The following is a 25,738-nucleotide window of genomic DNA, read 5'->3' as shown; positions in this document are numbered from 1 at the left end:
CAGGCTAATCCTTTTACTGGGGTCAAGGGTGGGGGCCTAGGGTTTCTCAGGCTCACTCTTGGTGAATTTAAAATTTAGGAGTGGGAACGTAAAGCAAAGGAAGAGAAAAAACAAGTGGCCCAAATGGTCAGTTCTCAAAATCAAGCGACATCTCTCAGACAAAGGTGCCTCGGTAGGGGAAGGTGGCCTGGCAACATGTTGCCTCTTTGAGATGAATCCCTCCCCACTCAAAGCTTAATAAGGCAGGCACTTCTTTACAAAAACAAAAACAAAAACAAAACTGTCAAGGCTTTACACTGTAGTAGCAGAATTCATTCTGTTCTTCTTTCCCCTCAGAGATTTGATTGTGAGTGGAAATATCTCTAAGAATGAAAGAAATGGTTTTAACTTTCCATGGGTCCATTTTATAAGCACAACCGAAGGAAAACCCTACCTTTCAAAGTTGCGTGTTGTCATTGCTGATTGATTGATTGATTTTGAGGGAGTGAGAGCAGGGGAGGGGCAGAGAGGGAAGAAGAGTGAGAGAATCCCAAGTAGGCTCCACACTATCAGCACAGAGCCCGACACGGGGCTCGAACCCACGAGCCACGAGATCGTGACCTGAGCCTACTGAGCCACGCAGGCGCCCTGACCCTTGCTGATTTCTCGTGGAACTCTGCAGGGTAGTTCTGGCTTACGTGATTTGCTCTGGAAGTGGTTAGGTTGGTCTGAGAAAGTCAGGCTGCAGGTGAGAGTTCGGTTATAAATTTGTTCAGGTTTTTTGTAGGCCACTGCAGCCTACCCAAGAGCCCCGGGGAGCAAGGCCCAATCACTGGCAGGCTCAACGCATGAGCCTGAGCGACATTTGAAGCTTGTGACAATAACATTCCAAGAGCACCTGCCCAGTGGATGTGGATTCTGGGGCCGGCAGTCACATGGCAGGGCACTGACGGAAGAGGGGAGGTCTAGGGGCCCCTGCATCCCCCTCTCTGCGGGAGCTGGACCCTGTGCCAGAGGGCGGGCACCGCACAGCTAGTTTAGCAGCACGGCCCGGTGAGACAGCCACGGCGGGTTGCTCAGCCCAGCCCCGGGCCCTCCACGCGTATCCACCATGCGGGCGTCTGTGCATGCATGCTCTTGGCAGTCGATCTGGTTTTGTACCTTCGTATCTTTTAAAGACATTATTGCGATGCTAATAAGCGACGCATTTAAGACAGGACACTTATTGCCTACCATCATCACATACCTGTTTTTACATCGCGCTAAGGAGAGTTTATCTCACAAGCCATTCTTCACCGTTGCCTGGCTGGCTTCCCTCCTCACCCCTCACTGCAAGCGTGCCTTCAAAGGTCACTGATCGGAGTAACTGTGGTGGGACACCTTTTGGGTCTTCGATTGCTTGAGCTCTTGGCGGAATTGGGCAAAGGTGACCGTGCTGTCCTTGAAGAATTTTTCCTCCCTCCAGCCCCGATTCTTCCTACCTTGTCTGCCATCCGTACAGATAGGTACATGGCTTGGTCCCGGATTCCTTCTTATCTTACGTCTGCCCTCTCTTCTCAGATAATCTCACCCATTCCCATCTCTATGCTGACAACTTCTGTACTTTCATTTTATGCCCAGATTTCTCCTCTGCGTTTCAGATCTCTGTGTCTTCCTACAGAACATCTCTGTTCCAATATTTTCATAGCTATTGGTAGCGTCCCACCCAGGTCCCGGTCACTGCCAGGCCTACCCATCCCCCAGCTGCTGTAGCCCGTTTTCCAAACAACTGCCCTCTACCTAATTGGACCTGCCTCCTTTTTGCCTCTACCCCACCCCAAGGGAGGATCTCTGCCAGCTCCCAGGTGACATGGGGTCATGCTACGACATGGGATGACTTTGGAATGATTCCTGCTGCAAAGCACCCATGGGATCAGGCTGCAGAAAACTGCTGAGACCTTGCTCTTGCCCTGTCCAGTTTATCTTACATCCCGTGTCCTGAGGGAAGTATTTTCAAGAGAATCGTCATCTCAGACTCTGCTTCTGGAGCCTGGGCTAACACAACTGTGATATTGACAGCTCAGAATTACTATATCTAAATGTCCCCCACCTCCTCACATCTTATTGATGTACACAAACCTTGAGTGCACCCAGTTAAAATCGGTGTCTCTCAGTCAAGTTACAGATTGTACTATATTTCATGGTCCAGTCAGGTTTCTTATAAAGAGTTGGACCAGGCTGATGGGGAGGTCCAGGTGTTACCTTCTCCAGATGGGAAAACTGAGATTCTAAGAGGGTATGTACAAGGTACACGTTGCAATGATTTCTCGAACTAGAAATGCAGTTTCCTTCATTGACATAATTACAGAGATGGAATGCTGTACTTTGGATCTCTGTCACGTGTGATTTCTCCCTTTGGAACTCACCATCCAAAGCAACTGAAGTTGTTGGACATATATTCCTAGACTGTACAACTTTAAAGCTGGAAGGGAACTTAGAAATTACACAAGAAGCAAAACCAAATGCTAGCTCGCACTGTCTTACATATCTATGAGCAGAGCAGACATCATTAATCAAACATGGCGCTCTTTTCCAGAGTGTTTAGATGTGCTCTCAGAACCCATCTTAATATGGTCTTAATAAAGCTTGCAGATGACCACTCCCAGTCCATGAGATAGATACATAGGGAGGTACAGACAAAGACACAAACTGAAACAAATATATAAACTGAACTTATTCATAACCTTTATCGGGTTCGATCCCTTTGTTGAATATCTGAGCAAGCTGGGTTCTGATTAAGATAAGTGACTTGCCCAGGGAGAGGCAGACTATTGGCAGACAAGTCAGTTCTCAAACCTAACCCTACAGACTAATGACTGTGTTCTTTTGGATATCTTCTATACATATTTGCATCTCTGCTCCTTTTGTTTGAATACTTAGCCACCAGAAGTTTTGCTGATGAAGATACGTGCATAATTTCCAAATTCCACTTAATCAGGTTGATTTTCTGGCAAACGGTAGAGAATCTGAGACAAAAGACATACAATTCTTTTCCCCTGAATGTGAGTAGTGTTGGACAAGGGAATTATTTACTCTGGGGATTTCCAGATGGGGCCACATTTTGCGAGTTGTTGAGGGGAAGAGTGTATTTGATTTTTAGTTTAGCAGATTAAAATCCATTTTATTTCGGGGCGCCTGGGTGGCTCAGTCGGTTGAGCGTCCGACTTTGGCTCAGGTCATGATCTCACAGCTCGTGTGTTCGAACCCCGCGTCAGGCTCTGTGCTGACAGCTCGGAGCCTGGAGCCTACTTTGGATTCTGTGTCTGCCTCTCTCTCTGCCCCTAACCCACTCGCATCCTGTCTCTATCTCTCTCAAAAATAAATAAATGTTAAAAAAATTTTTTTAATCCATTTTATTTCTCACCACTTAGCCTAACGAGTAATCACCTTATCGAAGCTTTTTTGTTCATTTGTCTTTCACTAATTTGTGACCATTCGTTTGGAGTTGGGTGTTCCTGTGAATTTTCATGGTCCTTTCAGGTAACAGAGTAAATTCCAAACGGGAAGACATGAATTTTTCATGCAGTGAGTTCTAACACAGTTGAGACCTGTGTGAACTTTAAACTGGAAGCTTTCTCTTTGCCGTGTGAAATGTGTCAGTCCTAGCCCAGCAAGGTGTGTATGGATTACCGTTTTCTGTCCCTTCCCCGAGGACACCCCTTCTTTGGCCACTGTGTTACTACATTACCGACACTCTGACTGATGTCTTAGTTTCATCCACGACTGTTTTCCCCCTTTCTCCCTGACTATTGATGTGCCCCAGTCCTCAGCACTCTGCTTTTGTTCTTTCACCCTCAGAAATATCCTCCCAGAGGCCCGGTGTGCTTTCTTGTCACCTGCTACACTCGGTCACTTCGTGTTCTATTCATTGCTTGGAGTTAGTGAGCCAGACCTAGACTCACCATATGCTCGCCCGTCCTCAACGTGACTGATTTCTTCATGCACACAGCAAGGGCCTTTGTCAGTGAGCCATGAAAGCTGAAGACAGTGGTGGTCTTTGGATCCCCCATTTCCTATATCCGGATATTCTAGGCCCCAGATCCCCTCGGATGTTTTTGTCACGACGTGACTCACACCCGTGTCAGCCCTTCTGCTCCCACCGCCACCTCCCTGGTCCAGGCCTGGGCGGGATGAGCCCTTTGTCCGCTTCCCTCCCAGCATTCATGCCTCCTGCAGGCCATGGAAGTGTAGCAATCCTGGGATTCCTAGAAGAGCTCACTTCCAGCTGTGATGCCTTTAACATCAGGGACAACCAAATCGATAAGGTGGTAAATAAAATAATAAAAATAAATAAAATAAAAATAATATAAATATTTATAAATTATAAACAATATTTATAAATAATATAAATAAAATAAAAAAATATAAATATAAATATAAATATAAAATAAATATAAAAATAAAAAAAAATAAAATAAAAAAAAAATAAAATAAAATAAATAAATAAATAAAAGATAAATAACATGAGAAGAAGGAAGGAAATGATCGCAAATAACAGTACACATCACCCACCTGGTGATCCGTGCTAGAAACCCGTTTGCCATCTTTGGCTTCTATGAATCCCAACGTTCTATGAGGCCTACTTTTTAAAAATTTCTCAAATTAGTTTCTTCTTGAGTCCCACTGCCTTGGTTTTCATTTATAGTCTCAGCCTCAGTAACCATCCCTGTGACAAAAGTCTCAGCCAGCTTCCCTCCCCTAAGTCAGCTAGCACCTTCTAATCTACTCTCTTGGGTCAGGAGTTCCCTTTTTGAAGCAGATTTCACCTTGGTGAAGACCATCATTGTCTTCTTTTTATTTACTTTTACAAATCTTTTTTTTTAAGTTTATATTTTTTGAGAGAGAGAGAGAGAGAAGAGAGAGAATGAGTGGGGGAGGGGCACAGAGAGAAGGAGAGAGACTCCCAAGCAAGCACTGTCAGTGCAGGGCCCAGTGCAGGGCTCGAACCCATGAACTGTGAGATCATGAGCTGAGTTGAAATCCAGAGTCGGATGCTTAACTGACTGAGCCACTCAGTCGCCCCACAAATGCTCATTCTTTCCGTAGCTTCCAAGGCCCTTTAAGACCAGCCACAGGCCCTCACCTCTGGCTTGTTCTCCTCCCTCCATTTCTTACTCCAGACACCAAACCAACAACTCCCTCCTTCTCAGACTCTGTTCAGTGATGTACCTGCACTTTTGTGCAAGGTGGCCTCCCCACCTACAATACCTTCTCCCAAATACCACAGGGTATCATTACATGTGGAATCATAAAGAAGATCACTCGTAGAAACTGAGAATAGAAAAGTAAGGGCTGAGTGTCGGGGAAATAGGGAGAGATTGGTAAAGGATACAGCCTTCTAGTAATAAGACTAATGGTTGTACTCTGAGGCTCTAATGCACAACCAGGTGACTGTAGTTGATAATAATGCGGTGCATAATTGAAATTTGCTGTGAGAGTGGAACGCGAGTGTTCTCACCAAAAATAGAAATAATAAAATAAAATACAGGTTAACATATGAGGTGTTAGACATGTTAATTAACTCAGTGGTTGAGAATCCCCTCACAATGGATACTTACAAATATTATGTTGTACACTACAAATATATTGCAGTTTTGCTAATTATACCTCGGTAAAGCTGGGGGGAGATCTCCCTGCATCCTCCTGGTGGCAAACTCCTGTGCATCCTTCCAGACCTAGCTCAAGCCCCACGGCTTCTATGAAACCAAACTCCATCTCTCCCCGTCTGCTGCCTGGAAATTTATACCCTTGTCCGTCGCACCTCGGACATTATCCTGTAGCTCCCTGGTCTTTGTATTGTCTCCTCTTCAAGGCTGTGAGCTATGATTTACTTGATGCCCCACAACCTGGCAGAGAGCCAGACACAGAATGGGAGCTTTAACCATGTTGGGTGAATGAATGAATGAATGAATGAATGAAGAATGAATTTTCCAAGAATAAAGAGGAATGAACTAAATAATTTCCTTTTTGTTGGAGACATGTGTAAAGTATATTTTTAGAGTGTGAGTTAGCATAAGTGGTAGAAATTATTCAGATTAGTTAGAGATACTCTATTTTGGCAAGAAAACCTTTTTGAACATTCATATGGGATTGGTGAACACAACAATTAGTGTCTCTAATAGGTGATAGAGACATGTTTTGAACTGACATATTTTGAGATGTTTTTTAAAGTTCCTTTTGTATTTGAATCCATATATTTAATTGTGTTTAATACCAGTTTATCCTTACCTAGTATTACTTAACTTTTAGAGACGTGATAAATTCAACAGTTACACCTGTTTAAATTATTCAATTGAATTTATTTCTAAAAATAGAATTTGTACTTCTTTACCTATACCTTTTGAATTTTCTTTTTTTTTCTTAACGTTTATTTCTGAGAGAAAGAGAGAACGAGCACGAGCAGAGGAGGGGCAGAGAAAGGGGGAGACCCAGAATCCAAAGCAGGCTCCAGGCTCCGAGTTGTCAGCACAGAGCCCAACGTGGGGTTTGAACTCACCAACCATGAGATCATGACCTGAGCTGAAGTCAGATGCTTAGCCAGCTGAGCCACCCAGGCGCCCTACCTTTTGAATTTTCTGAACGGGTGTTGCCTTTGGTCCAAGGTGAACTGTTTTGTGACCAGTCCCACCAGGCAGTGATTAAATTTCAAATGAAGGGTGATCATTAATGACACGAGCAGACAGGTGACCGGCTACGGGACCTTGCACGTGTTAGTTTGCACCTATTTACCTGCCTGTGGGATGAGAAGGGTTGTACCAGAAAATAAGGTTTTCCTTGAGCACACACATTCTGGATGTGGAGTGTCAGTTGCAGGTATGGTAAAGGCATCCAGGAAAAGCTGGGAATACATCAAATAATATACTTTATATGTAGAATAATTACTTTCCCGGGGCCGCTCTGATTTTTCTGATTTGCAGTTTTGGTACTTGTACATGGTCTGCAACCGGCTGCACACATCCTGACACCATCGTAACCATCACATTGTCATCAAGTGCTCACGTGGGCAAGCCACGCTTCTAGATGCCCTGCAAGCAAAGGATTCCACTCATGTCCACGGGTTGCTCATCATTCAAGTACAGAACACGGCACCTGCCAACACCCTCTAGAAAGCAGCCTGAGTGAAGTGTGGAGGCCCCTCCTTCTCTGCCTCAAAAACGTTTTGGAGGGATCACTTCTGCCAAAGGCCTCACACATAGCAGGCATTTCGCAAAGGTGATTGCCATTCCTTTTATGGAAGCGTGACTGAAGAAAGGAAGTCTTGACTTCCCTTTTGCTCTGGGATGGGAGATGTCAAAGAAATATATTTATCTTATTTTTTTAACTTAAGTCCAAGTTAGGTAACATATAGTGTAATAGTGATTTTAGGAATAGAATTTAGTGATTCATCACTAACATATAACACATAGTGCTCATCCCAACAAGTGCCCTCCTTAATGCCCATCACCCATTTAGCCCATTCCCCCATCCACCTCCCCTCCAGCACCCTGTTTGTTCTCTGTATTTGAGTCTCTTTGGTTTGTCTCCCTCTATGTTTTTATCTTATTTTGCTTCCCTTCCCCTGTGTTCATGTGTTTCATTCCTTAAATTCCACATCTGAGTGAAACCATACGATACTTGTCTTTCTCTGACTGACTTACTTTGCTTATTATTAGCACAATACAGTCTAGTTCATCCACATTGTTGCAGATGGCAAGATTTCATTCTTTTTCATTGCTGACTAATATTCCATTGTGCGTGCATGTGTGTGTGTGTGTGTGTGTGTGTGTGTGTGTGTGTGTGTATATACACACACACCACATCTTTATCCATTCATCAGTTGATGGACATTTGGGCTCTTTCCATACCTCGGCTATTGTCAATAGTGCTGCTATAAACATTGGGGTGCATGTACCCCTTCAAATCAGCATTTTTGTATCCTTTGGGTAAATACCTAGTAATGTAATTGATGGGTTGTTGGGTGGTTCATTTTAATTTTTTGAGGAACCTCCACACTGTTTTCCAGAGTGGCTGCACCAGTTTGCATTGCCACCAACAGTGCAAAAGAGAGCCTCTTTCTCCGCATCCTCGCCAACATCTGTTGTTGCCTGAGTTGTTAATGTGAGCCATTCTGACAGGTGTGAGGTGGTATCTCATTGTGGTTTTGATTTGTATCTCCCCGATGATGACTGATGTTGAGCATCTTTTCATGTGTCTGTTAGCCATCTGGATGTCTCCTTTGGAGAAGTGTCTATTCATGTCTTTTGCTCATTTCTTCACTGGATTATTTGTTTTTTGGGTGTTGAGTTTGATAAGTTCTTTCTAGATTTTGGATACTAACCCTTTGTCTGGTATGTCATTTGCAAATATCTTCTCCCATTCTATAGGTTACCTTGCAGTTTTGCTGATTGTTTCCTTCGCCGTGCAGAAGCTTTTTATCTTGATAAAGTCCCAATAGTTCATTTTTGCTTTTGTTTACCTTGTCTCTGGAGATATGTCAAGTAAAAAGTTCTTGCAGCCAAGGTCAAAGAGGTTTTTCCTGTTCTCTCCTCTAGGATTTTGATGGCTTCCTGTCTTACATTTGGGTCTAAGAAATATAATATTGTAAGAGGCTTTACAAAATGTTTCTGTGAGTTTTCCAATAGTTTCCTTTTTGTATTCAGATTTGGAGAAGGTAGTTCACTATGTAGTATGAAAGGGTAGACCCAGGTCAGGAGACTCAGCTGTGCATGAGCATTAGGGGGGTAAGTGCCTTAACATCTGTGTCTCATCACCAGTGAAATTTGGCATCTCTCCGCAGGCTGACCTAAACAGTGACTTCTTCTAGATGGAGAAATCAAATATTCATAGAATTGAAATAGGTGTTCACACACAGTGCACGATGCATTAAATGTCAGAATACGTGTGATGGTCTGCAATGTAGAGATTTTCTGAGCCTGTGTCCAGCCCAGGTAAATGAGAGAGAATGAAGCCTGGAACATTTCTGTTCCATTCACAACAGCCTGGAGAGTGATGACAGTTCCACTTCTCATGGGAGAGTTTTCTTGCTCAAGGTCAGATCTATATCAACTAGCTGAACAGCAGGAAGAAAATTCTCTAAGGAAAAAGTGTGTGTTTCTGTGGATGCGATGGCCTGCAGCTTCGACTAGCTGCAGAAGCGGGCCTGTGCTCAACCACAGAGAAACTTTTATTTGCATATATTTGAATGATGAGTAAGAACCTTCCAGATACTGCAATAGTCTCTCTTATTCAGAAATAAAAAAGAAGAGTCCTATCCGTTCCCTCATTATATGTGTTTTGCGTTCTTTTAACTTTCCTCTGGTGCTTTCCCTTCGGTGAACTGTAAGCAGCAGAAAGCAGAACGTCTTGACCTGCATAATCAGAATTCACAGATGCAGAGTAAGAGTTGGTCAGGTGTTTGGTTGTTTTGTATACGGGTTCTCCATAATGGTGGAAGCCTAAGCAATTGATCGTCCGGAGGTTTTTATGTTCCCCTGGCCAGCGCTCTTGTTTGACTGTAATCTCCAGCCCGGTGGCAGAACTTGCTTGGAAAGAAAAAATACACACCGAAACACGCAATCCAGGCCAGGCCTTCCGTGCCGGGGAGGAAGGAAGCCACCGGTGCCCTCCTCTCTGAGGAACTCATTGTCCTGTAGAAGGGACATGAACAGATGATTAAAATCCAGCGTGGCGAGTGCCCTGAGAGAGTGAGGCACAAAATGCTAGTCATGCCTGTCGGAACTGGAAACGCAGAAGGGAAGGCGACACCTGAAGTGGGTCTGGAGGGAAAAGAAGTGTGCCGGGAAGGTAGCGGGGGAAGACACCCCACGTGGGGGAGAGAGCACAAGCCGGCGTAGGGACAGACTGGTCTTTGCAGCTCAAGGGAGTGCCATACGGTCGGAAGTCATCATCACGCCTCTCTCAGTAGTGGTGAAGGGCAGCCACGTGTGTTTTCGAGGCTGGTCACTACGTATTGTTGCAGGGGGCTTGGAGTAGATAGAGTCTGACATGGCCGTGCGGGCTGCTGAGGCTGAGGGCCCAAGCTAAGGGGAAGTGTGTTTAAGGGGGATTGTAGTGGCAAAATGGACAGGATTCGGTGTGCAATTACAAACAAAAGTAAGGAAGAGTCGGGGATGGCTCTGAGGATTCCAGAGGGGCCTCGGGATAGACGTTAGTGCTCTTTGGGGAGATATCTGGGGAAGGAAGTAACAACTATAATTTCAGAGAGTCGGAGTTCAGTCTCACCTAAGGTGACAACCTGGAGATCTTGGCTGCTCCAAACCCTAATCTGAAGCTTAGGAGACCAGAGGGGACCAAACGTGTGAGAACTACCAGCACATGAGCGTCATCTGTGATGCACGTGGGGCTCCATTTCTCAAAGGGGGAATGTAGAAGAAGACGAGGCAAAAGGAGCAACCTCTGAGGAAGACGTAATGAAACGTGAATTAATCTGGAGAGGAGATCCGTAGCCAGAGAGCAGGGTGGTCAAGAGAGCCGATGTCAAGAAGGTCAGATGGAAGGGGGACTTCAAAAAACTCTCTGGATATGACAGTGTGTGACTTCCACTGTCTGAAGATGTGTCAGTCAGGGTCCCATCAGAACAGAAGCCCTCTTAATATTTCATACAGAGGCTTTTAAATTCAGGAATTGGCTACAAAAGTATTGGAAGAGATCATAGAGCAACAGGAAGAAAGCGATGTTCCCCAGAGATCAGTCACCATAGGCGCTGCTTCTGCCTGGAGGGCTGGGTGGAGAAAAAAAGAAAAAGTGTAACTCAGATCCCATAGGCCTGCACTTGATGGAGTCACTGCTGTTGTCACCTTGCTGCTGAAGGAGCGCCCACTGCAAAAAGGAGACCAAGGAGCCACATTCACCGACGGTCACCTGCCTCTACTGTAACATAAAGCAGAAAAATGGCGTCTCCCTCCCACCTTCCGGTCTCACACAAATGCCTCCCATTGGCAGAGTCCAACCAACACCAGCAGGCAAGTGGGTCTAGGAGATGTAGTTTCCAGGCTTCCCGCCCCCTTTGCTACCTGGAGGAGGCCATGAAAAAGCAAGAAAGAGGCATAGTTCCAACAGCCAATACCTGGGAGAGGGGACTAAGGCAACTGTTTTTATATACTGGGTGTGCTCTTATTTCTCTTTTATAGAAATGATGGTATGTGACGTGTGCCAATTTTTACAGGACGTGTTTCATGAAGTGAGGCACGATGTCTTGTTTTCTTTCTATTCCTAGCGCCTGGATTAGTAGGTGCTCAATAAGTGTGAATTGAGTGAATAATTGGCAAGCTGAGCAATAGTGTCTGTGACCATGAAGTGACAGCTCATAGCTATGGGTCGGAACTCTGTCTCTTTGATAGAAAGCAAGTGACATATGCCATCCCTTCTCCCTGCTACACCTGTGACAGACACGGCTAACTTATCATGACTCTCTAGCTCCATTGAGCCTGTGTGCCTCCTCTCAACACATGGTGCTTCACCATCTACCAACCAATCAGAGTTGGCGTGGCAGTGGACAGAGAAACCATAAAATGTTGCTAAGCTTTTCAGATGTCCGTTGTAGTTGAGAGGGGGCTAGACCAGATGTTGGATGCCATTGCTAAAAACCAGACTAACCACGGTCAACGTCCTTAGTCATTTGGAACAGGCAACTCAAAACCACGAGATGTCACTTCGCACCCACTGTTCCCTGTACTCGAGCAACAAGTGAGTACTGAGCATTCTTGTCCAGATATGAGCACAAAAACCTTCCTGACATACAAACAAGGTGACTCAATGTTACAGATACTCAGACCACTGGGTTTCTTGCTAATCCAAATGAATAACTACTATTTGCTTATTGTTGCTTTGCTCATTTAAAATCTTGAGGCAACTCTAGAAAGTAGAAATTGTTACTGCCACTCAAAAAGGATGGGGCTGTTGGTAAGTGGCTGAGCTCAGCTACGCCCTCCAGCTTCTGACCCATCCCTCTTTCCCACATGGCTGACCATTTGGGGCCTGGTGCTTCCCAGGACATGTCAAAGCAGGTACCTGGTCTTGCATGATTCTTGGTTGATTCTGCAACCAGCTGCTGCAAGTTCTCCTGTATAATTCTGTTTGATGTCTTTCTCCTTGAGGTACTACAGGGCATAGAATGTGATAAATGAGAGATGGTTCCAGAAAAGGGCATGCTACTCCTCCACTCAGCCTCTGGTTCAAGACACTCCATTTGCTTAGAACAAATTCTGGAGGGTTTGGTACAGTTTTCTTATTAGATACTCACTTTTAAAATGCCATTGGAGTTTGCAGCCCTGTGTATCAGGAAACAAAACTCATCAAGCTCAAGTGATCCTGTGGATTGACTTCACAGAGCTCTTTTGATCCCCAAAGAGTTTCCTTCCTGGATGTTTCATCCCATTTAATTTAGTGTCTCTGAAATATCAATAGAAGCTGGTCAATTGCTGAGACTGTTCTTATGTTGTTTACAGATGTCAGAGCTGTCAATGACTTAGCTTCTGCTCTAAATCTGAGAGCCTAGAGAACAACATCTTCATGCCTTAAGGGAAAAAAAAAAACAAAAAACCTCTACTTGTTTCCCTGTAAATACTTTGGCCAGCCAAGTATAACTGATCAGCTGGCCTGATGTAGCATCCCCTTCTAATTCTGGATTCAGCCTCCCCCATCTGCCCATTACTTAAGCAACAAGTAAGTATTGGGCACTGTTATGCAGACCAGGTAGTCCTGCTCATATCCTGGCAGTGTTTAAGCCAGCTCAGGACACCTGAAAATTGACCTGCAAACACTCCTGAGTTGTTATGGAAAGATGTTTATGATACATTGCTGTTAAGTGAAAAATGAAGTTATAAAACCATACATAAATTTCCAGCTCTAGTAGCAAGGTAGGATAAGCTAGTGCAATCCTTCTTTGTCCAAAAAACACTAATAAAATACAAGATTTAATATGAGAAAGAGAAGATATTTGCAAATCATGTGTCTGGTAAGGGACTTATGTCCAGAATACATAAAAAAAACTCTTATAAACAACAACAAAAAAAGCCAAATAAATTTATCTTCTTTTGTTTTAATTAATTTATTTTTTAAGGTTTATTTATTTTTGTTTTATTTATTTTTGAGAGAGACAGAGAGTGCAAGCAGGGGAAGGGCAGAGAGAGAGGGAGAGAGAGACAGAGAGAGAGAGAGAGAGAATCCCAAGCGCCTGGCTCCACACTGTCAGCCCAGAGCCTGACGCTGGGCTCCACTCATGAACCATGAGATCATGACCTGAGCCGAAACCGAGAATCAGATGCTCAACCAACAGCTACCCAGGTGCTGCCCCAATAGTCTAACTTTAAAGAGGGCAAAAGGTTCGAATAAACTTTTCTCCAAAGAAGATGTACCACTGGCCAACAAGTACATGAAAAAGTGTTCCACGTTATCTGTCATTAGGAAAATGCAATGGAAACCTCAATATGATACCACCTCACTGTCCCTAGGATGGCTATAATTAAAAAGACAGACAATAGCAAGCGTCGGTGAGAATGTGGAGAAACTGGAACCCTCATGTATTGCTGGTGGCGATGTAAAATGATGTAGTGATTTGGAAGAGAGGCCACTGTCTTAGAGGCTTCAACATAGCGTTACTATACGACCCAGCAATTCCACCCCCGGCATTCCAAATATGGATTCACACAGAAACTCACACACGAATGTTCACAGCAGCATTGTTTGTAATAGCCAAAAGGCAGAAACCGCCCAGATGACCATCAGTTGTATGAACGGGTAAATAAAATATGGTGCATCCACAAATGGAATATTCTTTGGCAGTAAAAAGGAATGAAGTGCTGATACGTGCTACAATATAAATGAACCTTGAACATGTGCAAAGAAAGCAGCCAGACACAAAAGACCACATATGGAATGATTCCATGTGTAGGAAATGTCCAGAGTAGGCAAATCCATAGAAACAGAAAGTAGGCGAGAGGTTGGCAGGGGCTGGGTGGGGAGGCCAACAGTGGGGAGTGGCCGCTTGATTGGTATGGGGTTTCTTTCGAGGATGAGGAAAATGTTCTGGAATTAGATAGTACTGATGGTTACACACCTTTGTGAATGTACTAAAAACCACTCAAACCGTTTAATAGGGTCAATGTTATGGCATGTGGAAGTATATCTGAATTTTTTTGAAGTCGGGGAAAAGTAAAAAGGGAAACTCCCAGAGGGTGGAAGTAAAGAGGGAAGTAAAACCAGAGTGGTCAGCCTAGTCAGAAGGGAAGGAAGGGGCTACAGGCTCTGACGGTTAGTGACTGCAGTGTTAATTTCTGTACGGGAGCAGGAGATGTGGCTTGAGCCTTTGGAGGACAAGCAGATGGAAGTGAGACACATGTATAACATTCAGCATTGGAGGGTTTCACTCTTAGCGAGGGGGGCACCCGGGAAATTTCTACTCACTGGCTTAGGGGAACTACAAAGCAGATGACCTTTGCCTAGACCCCTGGGTGGAAGAAAAGAACTCTCCATTAAGAAATCAAGCCTCAAAGCCCCAATCCTGCAGTACACACGGGATTGAAAATCCGAATCTTATTATTCATGTGGCACAGGATTCTCCAAGCTGAGAAGTGAGTATGAACCTGGTCTGGAATCAATAACCTCTCTGTGATGCCCCGTGAAAGCAGGTGCATAGCCGCTCTGCCATGACACCTGCACAGAACAGGTGCACCACAGGAGGAGTGAGCTTGGCTGACGAGGACCTCAATCAAAGTGATAAACCGTGAAAGCAGAGACTTCACCCTGAGTAAGACTTAATAGACACATCCAGTAGAGGAATTAGCACTCCTTCTCAGAATTTAAGATAATGTAAGAATCAGGAAGAGGGTATAAAGGAAGTATGTTTAAAATAATTTAAAAGATTTACAAAAATCAATAGAACTTGTATTGACTTGCACAAAAGAGAGGAAACAGGCAAACTTCAGTGGGAAAAAAATCAATACAACTTCTGGAAATGAAAGTTAAAGTCAGTAAAATTTCAAAAGAGTTAAACAATGGAGAAAACGTGAGTGAAGAAAGAATTTCTAAACTAGAAGCTAGAACTAAAATATGTGTCCTGAATGTATCTCAGAAATACAAAGAGACAGGGGCGCCTGGGTGGCGCAGTCGGTTAAGCGTCCGACTTCAGCCAGGTCACGATCTCGCGGTCCGTGAGTTCGAGCCCCGCATCAGGCTCTGGGCTGATGGCTCGGAGCCTGGAGCCTGTTTCCGATTCTGTGTCTCCCTCTCTCTCTGCCCCTCCCCGTTCATGCTCTGTCTCTCTCTGTCCCAAAAATAAAAATAAAAAACGTTGAAAAAAAAAATTAAAAAAAAGAAATACAAAGAGATGACAGAAAGATTAGGAGGCATGGAAGAACAGGGAAGGCTTGACATAGAATTCCAGAAGGACTGATTAGAGAAAATAGAGCAGGGGACAACACTCAAAGTTATAATTGGAAAATTCTTTAAAATTAGTGAAAACTTTGGGGCTCCTGGGTGGCTCAGTCAGTTGCACATTTGACTTGTGATTTCGGCTCAGGTCATGATCTCACGGTTCACGGGTTCAAGCCCTACATAAGGCTCCATGCTGACAGTGCGGAGCCTGCTTGGGATTCTCTCTCTCTCCCTCTCTTTCTGCCCCCCCCCCCAACTCATGCATGTGCTCTCTCTCTCAAAGGAAATTTTAAAAAATACTATAAAATGAATGAAAGCTTTAAAAAAATTACCAACAGTTCCAAGCAGAACAATGCAAAAAAATCCTCTTTTAGACACTTTATAGTGAACACCAAACGGAACACCAAAGACAAAAACAAAACAACAACAGCAACAATAACAACAGCAACAACAACAAGAACAAAATAAAAACTCTCAAAAGTAACCAGTGAGAAAAATGAGATTTCCTACAAAGGAATAATCAGACTAACAAACTTCATATTACAACTTTTGATGTCAGAAAAAAAAAAGGACTAATTCTTTTAATATTATCTGGTGCTTTTGGAAAAGAACTGTCAACTTAGGATTCCATACCCATTTAAAACATCATTCCACTTTAAGGATGAAATAGACACTTGCAGCAAATGAAGATTGCTCGCGTTTTCCTTGTGGGAAGAATTGCAAGAAGTTCAGCAATTAAAAAAAAATTAACAGGAGAGGAAACATCAGAGGCAAGAAGAAATGACGAACAAAGAAATCTGTAAATGTGGATAAATCTATACAAATTTCAACTTAAAAAATAGTAAATGAATTCTGCTTCTGGTATTGACGAAGTAGTCTCCTATTGGACCAACCCTCTTGCAGATAAAAAGTATATTTTCTGGGCACAACACAAAACCATTTACTGCACAGCACCCCATTTGCAACCAAATCCAAGAGGTATGAGAGGGATGTTGCCACTTGGAGGAAGGAAATGGCCCCAGAATTTCCTGTGTTCAGGGCTTTTCGTCTGAGAGCAGGTCCCAGACTGCATCACGGGGGGTGGCTAAAACTATGGCTGAACAATATTAAGAATAATTTTTGCAGTTACAAACCAAGATCGAACCCAAACACTCTCAATAATAACATAGACCATTAGAGGGAATTAACACGATGTTGATGAGGGGAAAGCTGTTAACAGTAGGTGTTAATCCCAATATGCATGGTAACCACTAAAAGAAGTAACAAAGAACATAAAATGCCAGATCATGCTTGGGAAAGCAAAGACAATGAAGAAAATCAATGTAATAGAAAGGAGAAAAGGAGAAAAAGAGGAAACAAATAACATTAGATAGAATTAACAGTAGATATAACAGTAGAAATAAATCCAAATGTATTAGTAATCTCAATATAAATGGTTTACACTTTCATGGGAAAAGAGATTCTCATACAGTATGAAAGTAGAAGATTCAGCTACATTCTGCTTATAATTATCCCAATCTGAAATATGATACATATGGTGAAAGTGAAGAGGTATAAAAAGATATACCCCGGCACACCATCAGTTTCAAAAATCTAAAATATTAACAAAATAACTAATATAGACTATACATATAAGACAGACTTTAAGACAAAAAGCATTATTAGGGATGAAGAGGGTTGTGTGTGATCACAAAAGGAATATTTCATTAAGTACATAACATTTATGAAACTTGATGCACCTCACATTATAGTCTTAAAAAACATGACATAAAAAATTAACTAGAATTGAAGAGAAATGGTAAATCCACAATTATAATGGGAGAATTTAATGTCTTATTCTCAATGGATAGAGAATAAATATTCTTTTCAAACACATATGGACTTTACAACAGTAGAGCTTGTAGTAGGCTATCGTGCAAGTCTTAACAAGTACCAGAGAATTCACTTCTTCCAGACCCTCTTCTCTGATAAAAATGTAAAAAAAAGTAAAGGTAAAAATCAATAACAAAATCCATATATTTGGAAATATGTTAAATTATTAAAAGTAAGTGTGTTTTACTTTTTTAAGGTTTATTTTTTAGAAGTTAGGGAAAAAACTATATACAGAAAATCCTGAAGACTGAAAAAAAAAAACCTGATAAATGAATTCAGCAAAGTCTCAGGATACAAAATTATATACAGAAATCTGTTTCATCTCTACACAGTAGTAATGAAGTACCAGGATAAGAAGAAACAATCCCATTTAAAATTGTACCAAAAATAATAAAATATCTAAGAATAAACTTAACCAAGGAGGTGAGAACTACAAAACATTGATGAAAGAAGTTGAAGGCAACACAAATGCAAAAATATTCCATGCTCATGGATTGGAAGAATCAATATTGCTAAAATATCCATACTACCCAAAGAAATCTACAGGTCTAATGCAATTCCTATCAAAATACCAACAACATTTTTCACAGAACTGGAACACATACTCCCAAAATTTGTATGGAACCCCCAAAGGCCCCAAAATAGCCAGAGCAGTCTTGTCTTGTAAAGCTAGAGGTATCACAATCGCAGATTTCAAGACAAAGCTGTAATAATCAAAACAGTAGGGTACTGGCACAGAAATAGACCCATAGATCAGTGGAACAGAATAGAAAGTCCAGAAATGAGCCCACACTTATATGGTCAATTAATCTACAACAAAAGAGGTAAGAATATGCAATGCAGAAAAGACAGTATCTTCAATAAATGATGCTGAGAAAACTGGACAGCTACATGCAAAAGAATGAAACTACCATTTTCTTATGCTATATACAAAAATAAACTCGAAATGGATTAAAGATCTAAATGTGAGACCTGAAATCATAAAATTCTTAGAAAAGACCACAGGCAATAATTTCTTTGATATTGGCCATAGAAACATTTTTCTAGATATGTCTCCTAAGGCAATGGAACCAAAAGGAAAATTAAACTATTGGGACTACACCAAATAAAAAAACTTCTGCATAGCAAAGGAAGTCATCAGTAAAACAAAAAAGCAACCTACTGAATTGAGAGAAGATATTAACAAATGATAGATATGTCCAACAAAGGGTTAATATCCAAAATACAGAAAGAAGTTAACAACACACTCCCCAAAACAAATAATACAAAATCTATTTCTGCCCATGAAAATGGGCAGAAACCTGAATAGACACTTTTCCAAAGAAGGCATACACATGGCCAACAGACACACGAAAGGATGCTCAACATCAGTAATCATCAAGAAAATGCAAATCAAAACCATGAGATATCACCTTACACCTGTCAAAATGGCTGGAATCAAAAAGACAAGAAGTAACAAGTGTTGGTGAAGATGTGCAGAGAAAGGAACCCTTGTACACTGTTGATGGAATTGCAAACTGGAGCAGCCACTGTTGAAAACAGTATAAAGCTTCCTCAAAAAGCTACAAATAGAAATACCCTATGTCCCAGTAATCCCACTACTGAGTATTTACCCAAAGAAAACAAAAACACTAATTTGAAAAGATACACGCCCCCTTGTGTTTGTTGCAGCATTATTTATAATAGCCAAGATATGGAAGCAGCCCAAGTGTCTATTGATAGATGAATGGATAAGAAGATGTGGTATTTACATACAATGGAATATTACTCAGCCATAAAAAAGAATGAGATCTTGCCATATGCAACAACATAGATGGATCTAGAAGGTGTAATGGTGACTGAAGTAAGTCAATCAGAAAACAAATAACATAGGATTTCACTTATATGTAGAATTTAAAAAACAAAGAAAAAAGAGAAACAAAAAACAGACTCTTAACTATAGTGAACAAACTGGCGGCTACCAGAAGGAAGGTGGCAGGGCGGGGGTTGGGGGGGGAATGGGTGAAGGAGATTAAGAGCACCCTTACATGATAAGCAGTGATTAATGTATAGAATTGTTGAATCACTGTATTGTGCACCTGAAACTAACATAATATTGTATTTTAATTATACTTCAATTGAAAGAAGAAAAGAATAGAGCAAACTCAAAACCAGTAGAAGGGAGAAGTGGTAAAGGTGCGACTAGACTTTATTGCGGCGGAAAATAAATAAGCAACATAGACCAGCAACCAAATGCTAGTCCTTCATTTAAATTAATAAAATAAATAGACCTCACAACTTACTGATCAAAGGACAAAAAAGCTTAGGGTCAACTAAACAATATTTGGAAAGAAAAGGAGACATGATTACAAATATAGCAGTGGTCTTAAAGTCGTGAGAGAAATCTGTGAACCTCTTTATGCCAGCATTCTTGAAAATCGAAACAAAACAGACCATTTCCTAGGCTTCAAGATCAAAACAGTATATATAATACCATTTTAAAATAAGAAGGCAGGGGAGGAGAGAGAGGCAACAGAAAGAGAGGGGATTGGGGAGAAGAAGAAGAAGGGAGGGAAGCTAAAATAGCTCTGAGTAGTAGAATACAGGTAATTCTAATATTTGTCCTTTCTGCTTACCTGTGTCCTGGTTAATTTATTCCCATCCCTAATGTGTCAGGCAAGGGCAACTCCTATCCACGCAGCCATTGTTCACCATTTAGGCCATGGATTTTGAGAATTTGCTTCTGGTCGGGTGGGCCACGGAGGCCCCTGGAAAGAAAGGGGTCAGGAGGAAGCCTGGATGTGCAGAGATGGGACAGCATCATGGCTGGTGGTGGGCCTGGGGAGGCAGCCTACGGGCCAAGACGGTTGAGGACTTGAGCCCCATCTTCTCATTGTCTTCTCCATTGTGTGTCTCCTATAAAGACACTTCTCATTGGATTCGGGGCCCGCCAGGGTAATCCAGGATGATCACACCTCAAGACTGTTCACTTGATTACATCACCCTTTTCCCCAAATAAGGCACATTTCAGGCTATGGTGGTGGGAGCACGGACATACCTTTTGGGGGCCACCATTCAACCCACTGCAGGGGCTGTATGACTGAGAGGTTTATAGAAAAAGGAAGTACTTCTAAATGATGAAAGATACCATATGGCATGTAGAAAAGACAAGTGCAAGACGGGAGAAAGTATTTGCCACATACATCGTAGATTTATCTGGAATGAACTGCACCATCACAGACTGAGGGTGGAAAAATGAGGTACTTTGCTGTTACTGTTTGTGGGCATCCACTTTTGTGGCAGGAAAACCACTCAAATTTGCCAGGTCACAGTAACTTGGCTACTTGCGGTCAGTTTTTCCTTAAGTAACTCGGCCTGTTTGGGGGCATCCTTGCCTCTCCGAGCTTCTCTTCCCTTCTCCCTGAGTGTAGACAGAAAGGCAGGCAGCGTGGTGTTTTGCATTCATATGGCTGGCCGTGTGCCCAGTATGACCGTGAGCTCTTTGGAAGAAAGGATTGTCTTTGATCCAGTTCTGAATCAGCAGTGCTTGGGATTTGCCCATCACCCGGGGAAGCTTTATTGACTTACATCGATTTGAAAGCTTTTAAAATCCCTGGGTGCGTTAGTTTCAGGGGAGGTTAAAGAGGACCGGGGCTGCATTTATCGTATTCCCAGCAGGGCTGTTGTGAGAATTAATGTTTTAGCATGGATGATCTCCTGCTCCTTTAGAAAGGCATTAATTAAGTGAAAGGTTTTATTTTTCAAGGATGTGCTTAGTTTTATGATAATTTGTATCTCAACCTATTGTCTGAAACAGAAGTAATGAGGCTCTTGGGCTTTCTCGTAGAAAATGCGACTCGCAGAAGTGCGCAAGAATTAATCCACCAGTAGGGCTCCTCTCTGGATATCGCGTCAAGCAGTTGGTCTCTTGGAGTTTGTCGTTTGGAGGGCAGGTCGTCCAGGGCGGCGCGGCCCGTGGGGGGGCCCGGGGCGGGGGGTGCTTTACAGAGAGAGCGTCCTGACCGGATGCGCTGTTTCTCTTCTCCCCCCCCCCCCCCCACCTGCTGGCCCAGCGAGATGAAGCAGAAGCTGGCCGAGGAAGGCAGCAAGTGCAGCATCCTCTTGAAGCACCAGAAGTTCGTGGACCACTGCTGCATGCGCTGCTGTTCGCCCTTCACCTTCCTGGTCAACACCAAGCGCCGGTGTGCCGACTGTCAGTTCAACGTCTGCAAGAGCTGCTGCTCCTACCAGAAGCACGAGAAGGTGTGGATCTGCTGCGTCTGCCAGCAGGCCAGGTGAGTGGCCGAGTGGGCTCGTCAGGGGCCCGCTGGTGGCCCCGTCTTCCTTCAGCCGGGTGGGAGCAGCAGAGGCCGGCCGGGCAGGACGAGAGTCCTGACCGCGTGCCATCGAGAGATGGCCCAGGTGCACGGGACGCCACGCGCCCTTCACAGAACGAGGGAGGGCGACGCTTCTTGTCCGGCCTGACCAGTAACCCCTTCGGCTGCGGGGGCACAGAGCACGGGGCCGCCAGCTCTAGGGTTTGGAGAAAGCTTCCCAGGAAACAAGAAATAAGGGCAGGATGGTAAAAGATGAAAAAGCAATGCTAACGTGAAAGTGGGGTGGGGATGATGGTCTCCACGTGAGGGAAACGGCTAGCGTGGAGTCTCACGGGGACACGTATTTTTATTCTTCCCTCAGTGACTGGCAGAGCATTGGTTTGATACATTGAGTATTTGGAAACCGGTAAGCCTGATGAGCCAGGGTCTGGCGTTTCTCCTGTGGAATTCTTAAATCTTTGCTGATCCCAGCATCTGCCAGGCACATTCGTATTCATTGCGTCCTTCATAATGCCTCGCGCCGTGAGCAAGATGGGGTCTGGCCGGTCCCAAGAACACACACAGGAGCCCCTGCCCCCCTCATCTTTTCCTTCTTTCTTCCTGCTTCGTTTGTTCACTTCCATCCTTTAACGTATCAAGTCCCAGCATTTTCCCGTAAAGCTAGTTACTGCGGATGACTGCCAAGCGCCCTTGGGATCGATCCCCAGGGAATCTGTCTCTGAGCTGTAGATACCAGAGATACCAACTGAAGCAAATGGGGTTTGTTGAGCACTCATTACCCAGGGTGGGGTGCTGCCCAGGCTCTGCGTATGACTTTCAGAGCAAGGAATCCATCCGAGTCTCCATATAGCAGCTCCTTGGTAGGAGGAGGAGAAGCTCTGTGGCAACAAAGAGGAGGGGGAGACTTGAGTTGTACGTGAGCCTACGATTGAGAGTGGATGATGCAAAGAGGTACATCCTGTGCCTTCCCTTTCTCGGTAAAGTTGGGTTAAGGTCAAGTGCTGATAACAAGAGAGTTGCCTGTCGGAAGAGATTATGTGCAACAGAAGTTGGAGACCCAGGCTTTGGAGCTGGGTTCTAATCATTGATTTGTGTACTTGCAACCAACGGGATCACTGTGTGTTTTGCTCCAGCCGTGCTCAACCTCACATATATAGACATGAGGAAAGTAGACGGCCGGGCTCTTCCTGGATTGGTGGCGGGGCGGGGGGGGGGGGGTTGCGTTTCAGAACTTTAGGACAGATGCAAGGATACGGAGTTCAAGATATTTAAAATGTAGAAATTAAAACGATAGACTAATCTGGATGGTGAAGGAAGGAAAGTCAGAAAGGAGCTGTAGATGGTGGGAAGAGAACGAAGAGGTCAGTCAGCTAGAAGTCCCTGGTAAAGTTGAAGAACTGTGACCATGGGGGTATTTAGCAGAGAAAATTTTGTGTACGGGAAAAGCTGTTTGAATTAATGGTCTCCGAAGTGGATCCATCGGGAGGTGAACATGAGCATAGGAGGTTGAGGTCTAGCTGAGGAAGCCACGGGACTAGAAGACAGGTGCACACGGATTCCAAAGTGACCAGGTTGATGGCAGAAGTATGATGGTGATCCAGGTGACATAATCTCATTGAGCAAGGAGGAGGAACTAGCAGGCCGGGAGGCGATAGCAATAAGGAGTAGAAGAGTGTGGTGTGGCCGGATATCACAATTGTGTATCCGGGCGGGCGCCACACAGCATTTGGCTCAAACACCTGCCACGGCACCACAGCGCCGCACCCGCGTTCGTGACCAGCCTAGTCTGTGGCCAATACCTTCAACTCCGTTTGGAGTACCAGAGCCCGGCGTGTAGGAGACACGCACATCTCTGTGGGTTGAGTAACAGAACAGGACAATGTTCCAAAGCAGCCAAATGCATGGTACAGGTGAGACTTCAGGAATTTTAAAGAGAAGGGATCCAGAGAGTGTTTCTTTTTCTGGAAAACAGGGGGGCCCCAGATGGTACTCAGGTTGGGAAGAGGCATCACAGGGCACTCTTGGACAGGGTGTGCCATGAGCCAAAAAGATCCCACAAGGTGTGCGGAGGGCCCGGGACAGAGCACTCTTGCAGTGGCATGTAGAATTTAGGTCGGTTTAGGTGAAGAATTCGGGTTTGATCCCCAAGAGGTTGTGGCATCATTGAAATTCAAAGCATTGAGACTCTAGCAGTCATCAAAATATGCTATTCTGTACTATTCTTCATGTATTCATCTCCACACAGCAGGAAATACTAGCTCTTGCACGATCTTGTTTCTTTTCAGTTTTTCTCTTTTCCTCTTCTTGGTGGATCAGAAAAATCGCCACCTTTACTCAACAGCTAATAGCAATAAAACATGCAATCACAGCCTTTCAACCCCACATCCACCCCAAGTTGTGTGTATGGGTCTGTTATCAGCTCCAATTGAATGGCACATTGCTTTCCTTAAACAGTAGTGATGTTAAGTGGGTTCTATACTGCCTCGGGATCATATCACTGATAAATGGAAGAACCTTGCCTTGAGAGCCAGTCTGCTGACTGAATGCTGTGCTGTTTCATTTATACTATTCCTAGATTGTCTCAAGGAATAGTCAGATATTGAAACATGAGCCATAAACGGCAGCAAATGGTTTATAAGACTATAGTTTAAATTTCCATTTTACATTTTGAGCCACCGAAAGAGGAGGCAGGAGGCTCAGGTGACCCCATTGACCTGAATCTTGTATCATTTTCATGTCAACATCGCGTGACAACTCCCTGAGTCTCAAAAGAAGGACGTCAGAAAATAAAGAACCCTTTGTAGAAGGGATACCTTGAAAGATATCCCAAAAACTAATGTAAATTTACTCCCATTAGTTTTTTAAAGAAGGGTGGGGATTCCTGAGAAGTCATCCACATTCAGTGCGTCTAGCACAGATAGAACACACCCACACTTGTTTAATCAAAGTTGGCAGAAAGAGGATCCTGAGGAGAAGTTGGGAATTTTTCTGTTTTAATCTTGTGTAACGTCATGTGGGGACATTTCTGGGAGTCTTAGGATTGTAATAATATTGTCTGAAATCAAAGGAGATGAAAAAGTGGAGCTTGTTCCCTGTTTTCTTCAAGTTCGTCATAGGAACTCGTTTAGGGAAAAAACCCGTGATGCATGTGGCAGGTTTTTGCTTCTAGAAATTTCTCTAAGGCCCAGTGTGGTAGAGAAGTATGCCTGGGTCAAAGCACCTCAGATGTAGGACCTGTGGGCTGACGGTCTTTTTTTTTACATTTTGAAGGATGCCTCAGAAGAGTTTATTTTTCTGATGTACTAACAGGCTGTGTAACTCCTCATTGCCACACAACAGACACAGCTAAATTCATCATGTGAAGCATTTAAGGGCCACTGTGACTTGAATCATGTCTGAAAAATTTCTGACTAGTAACAGCTTTTAAAGCCTGTCCAGTCTCTTGAAACAGGAAAAAAAAATAGTTTACAAGAGATTACGGAGACTAAATACAGATTTTACCTGGCAAAAAGCTGGTGTCATGCTGGGGGATGGCATCGTGGGCACTGTGCCTCCCTCCATGTTGTTCATTGGTTCCTCTACTCCTGGGGCAATCTGAAGTTCACCTCTTGGTCTAGAAGTGATTTATTTTATTTTGGATATTCTTCCAGTAGATTCACAGTCGAGCAGTGAGATTTAAAATCGCTGTATATGTCAAAATCTATGAAGAACACATTCCGTGTGTGTGTGTGCATGTGTGTGTGTGTGTGCGTGTGTGTGTGTGTGTGTGTGTGTGTGTGAAATCTCAATGAAATGGTTGATAGCTCTGTGACATTGCAGAGGTGAGCACTTTGGTGAGGCCACATTTAGACCCATTTTTCACTGCCCACTGGCCATGATGTGCTTTTTCCCTTCCTATGTAAATTAATTTCATTTTTGTTGCATTGGTTTAATTTCAAGCTGTTTATCCAGTGGCTATACCATATGCATATGGAGCCATGAATGACTATAATGATAAGAATTCTGGTCCACAAAAAATTAAGGGGCTAAGAGTCGAGGGTAGACATTTATGCAAAAAAAAAATTAACAAATTGCATCAGAAGTAAATGACTATCAGGCACCTGAGCCTGTCTCTGGTGTAGTTCTAAATGAGCGATTTGGATTAGAAATGTAGGGTTCAT

General features: G+C 43.5%; 1 protein-coding gene across 2 annotated transcripts in view; it reads left to right on the top strand.

Annotated features, from left to right (window-relative positions):
* LOC122198849 (myosin VIIA and Rab interacting protein) overlaps positions 1–25,738 on the top strand; it is a 370,836-nt gene that overhangs the window by 132,378 nt on the left and 212,720 nt on the right. For both annotated transcript variants that reach the window (XM_042903697.1, XM_042903696.1), the window contains exon 3: positions 21,315–21,536. In XM_042903697.1, the coding sequence (XP_042759631.1) occupies positions 21,315–21,536 (222 nt within the window). The remainder of the gene's footprint in view (positions 1–21,314; positions 21,537–25,738) is intronic.

Source organism: Panthera leo, chromosome C2 (assembly GCF_018350215.1).
Source record: "Panthera leo isolate Ple1 chromosome C2, P.leo_Ple1_pat1.1, whole genome shotgun sequence".
In the NCBI taxonomy this organism is placed as follows: domain Eukaryota; kingdom Metazoa; phylum Chordata; class Mammalia; order Carnivora; family Felidae; genus Panthera; species Panthera leo.
The sequence above is the reverse complement of the archived record's forward strand: the minus strand, read 5'-3'. Positions and strand labels throughout refer to the sequence as shown.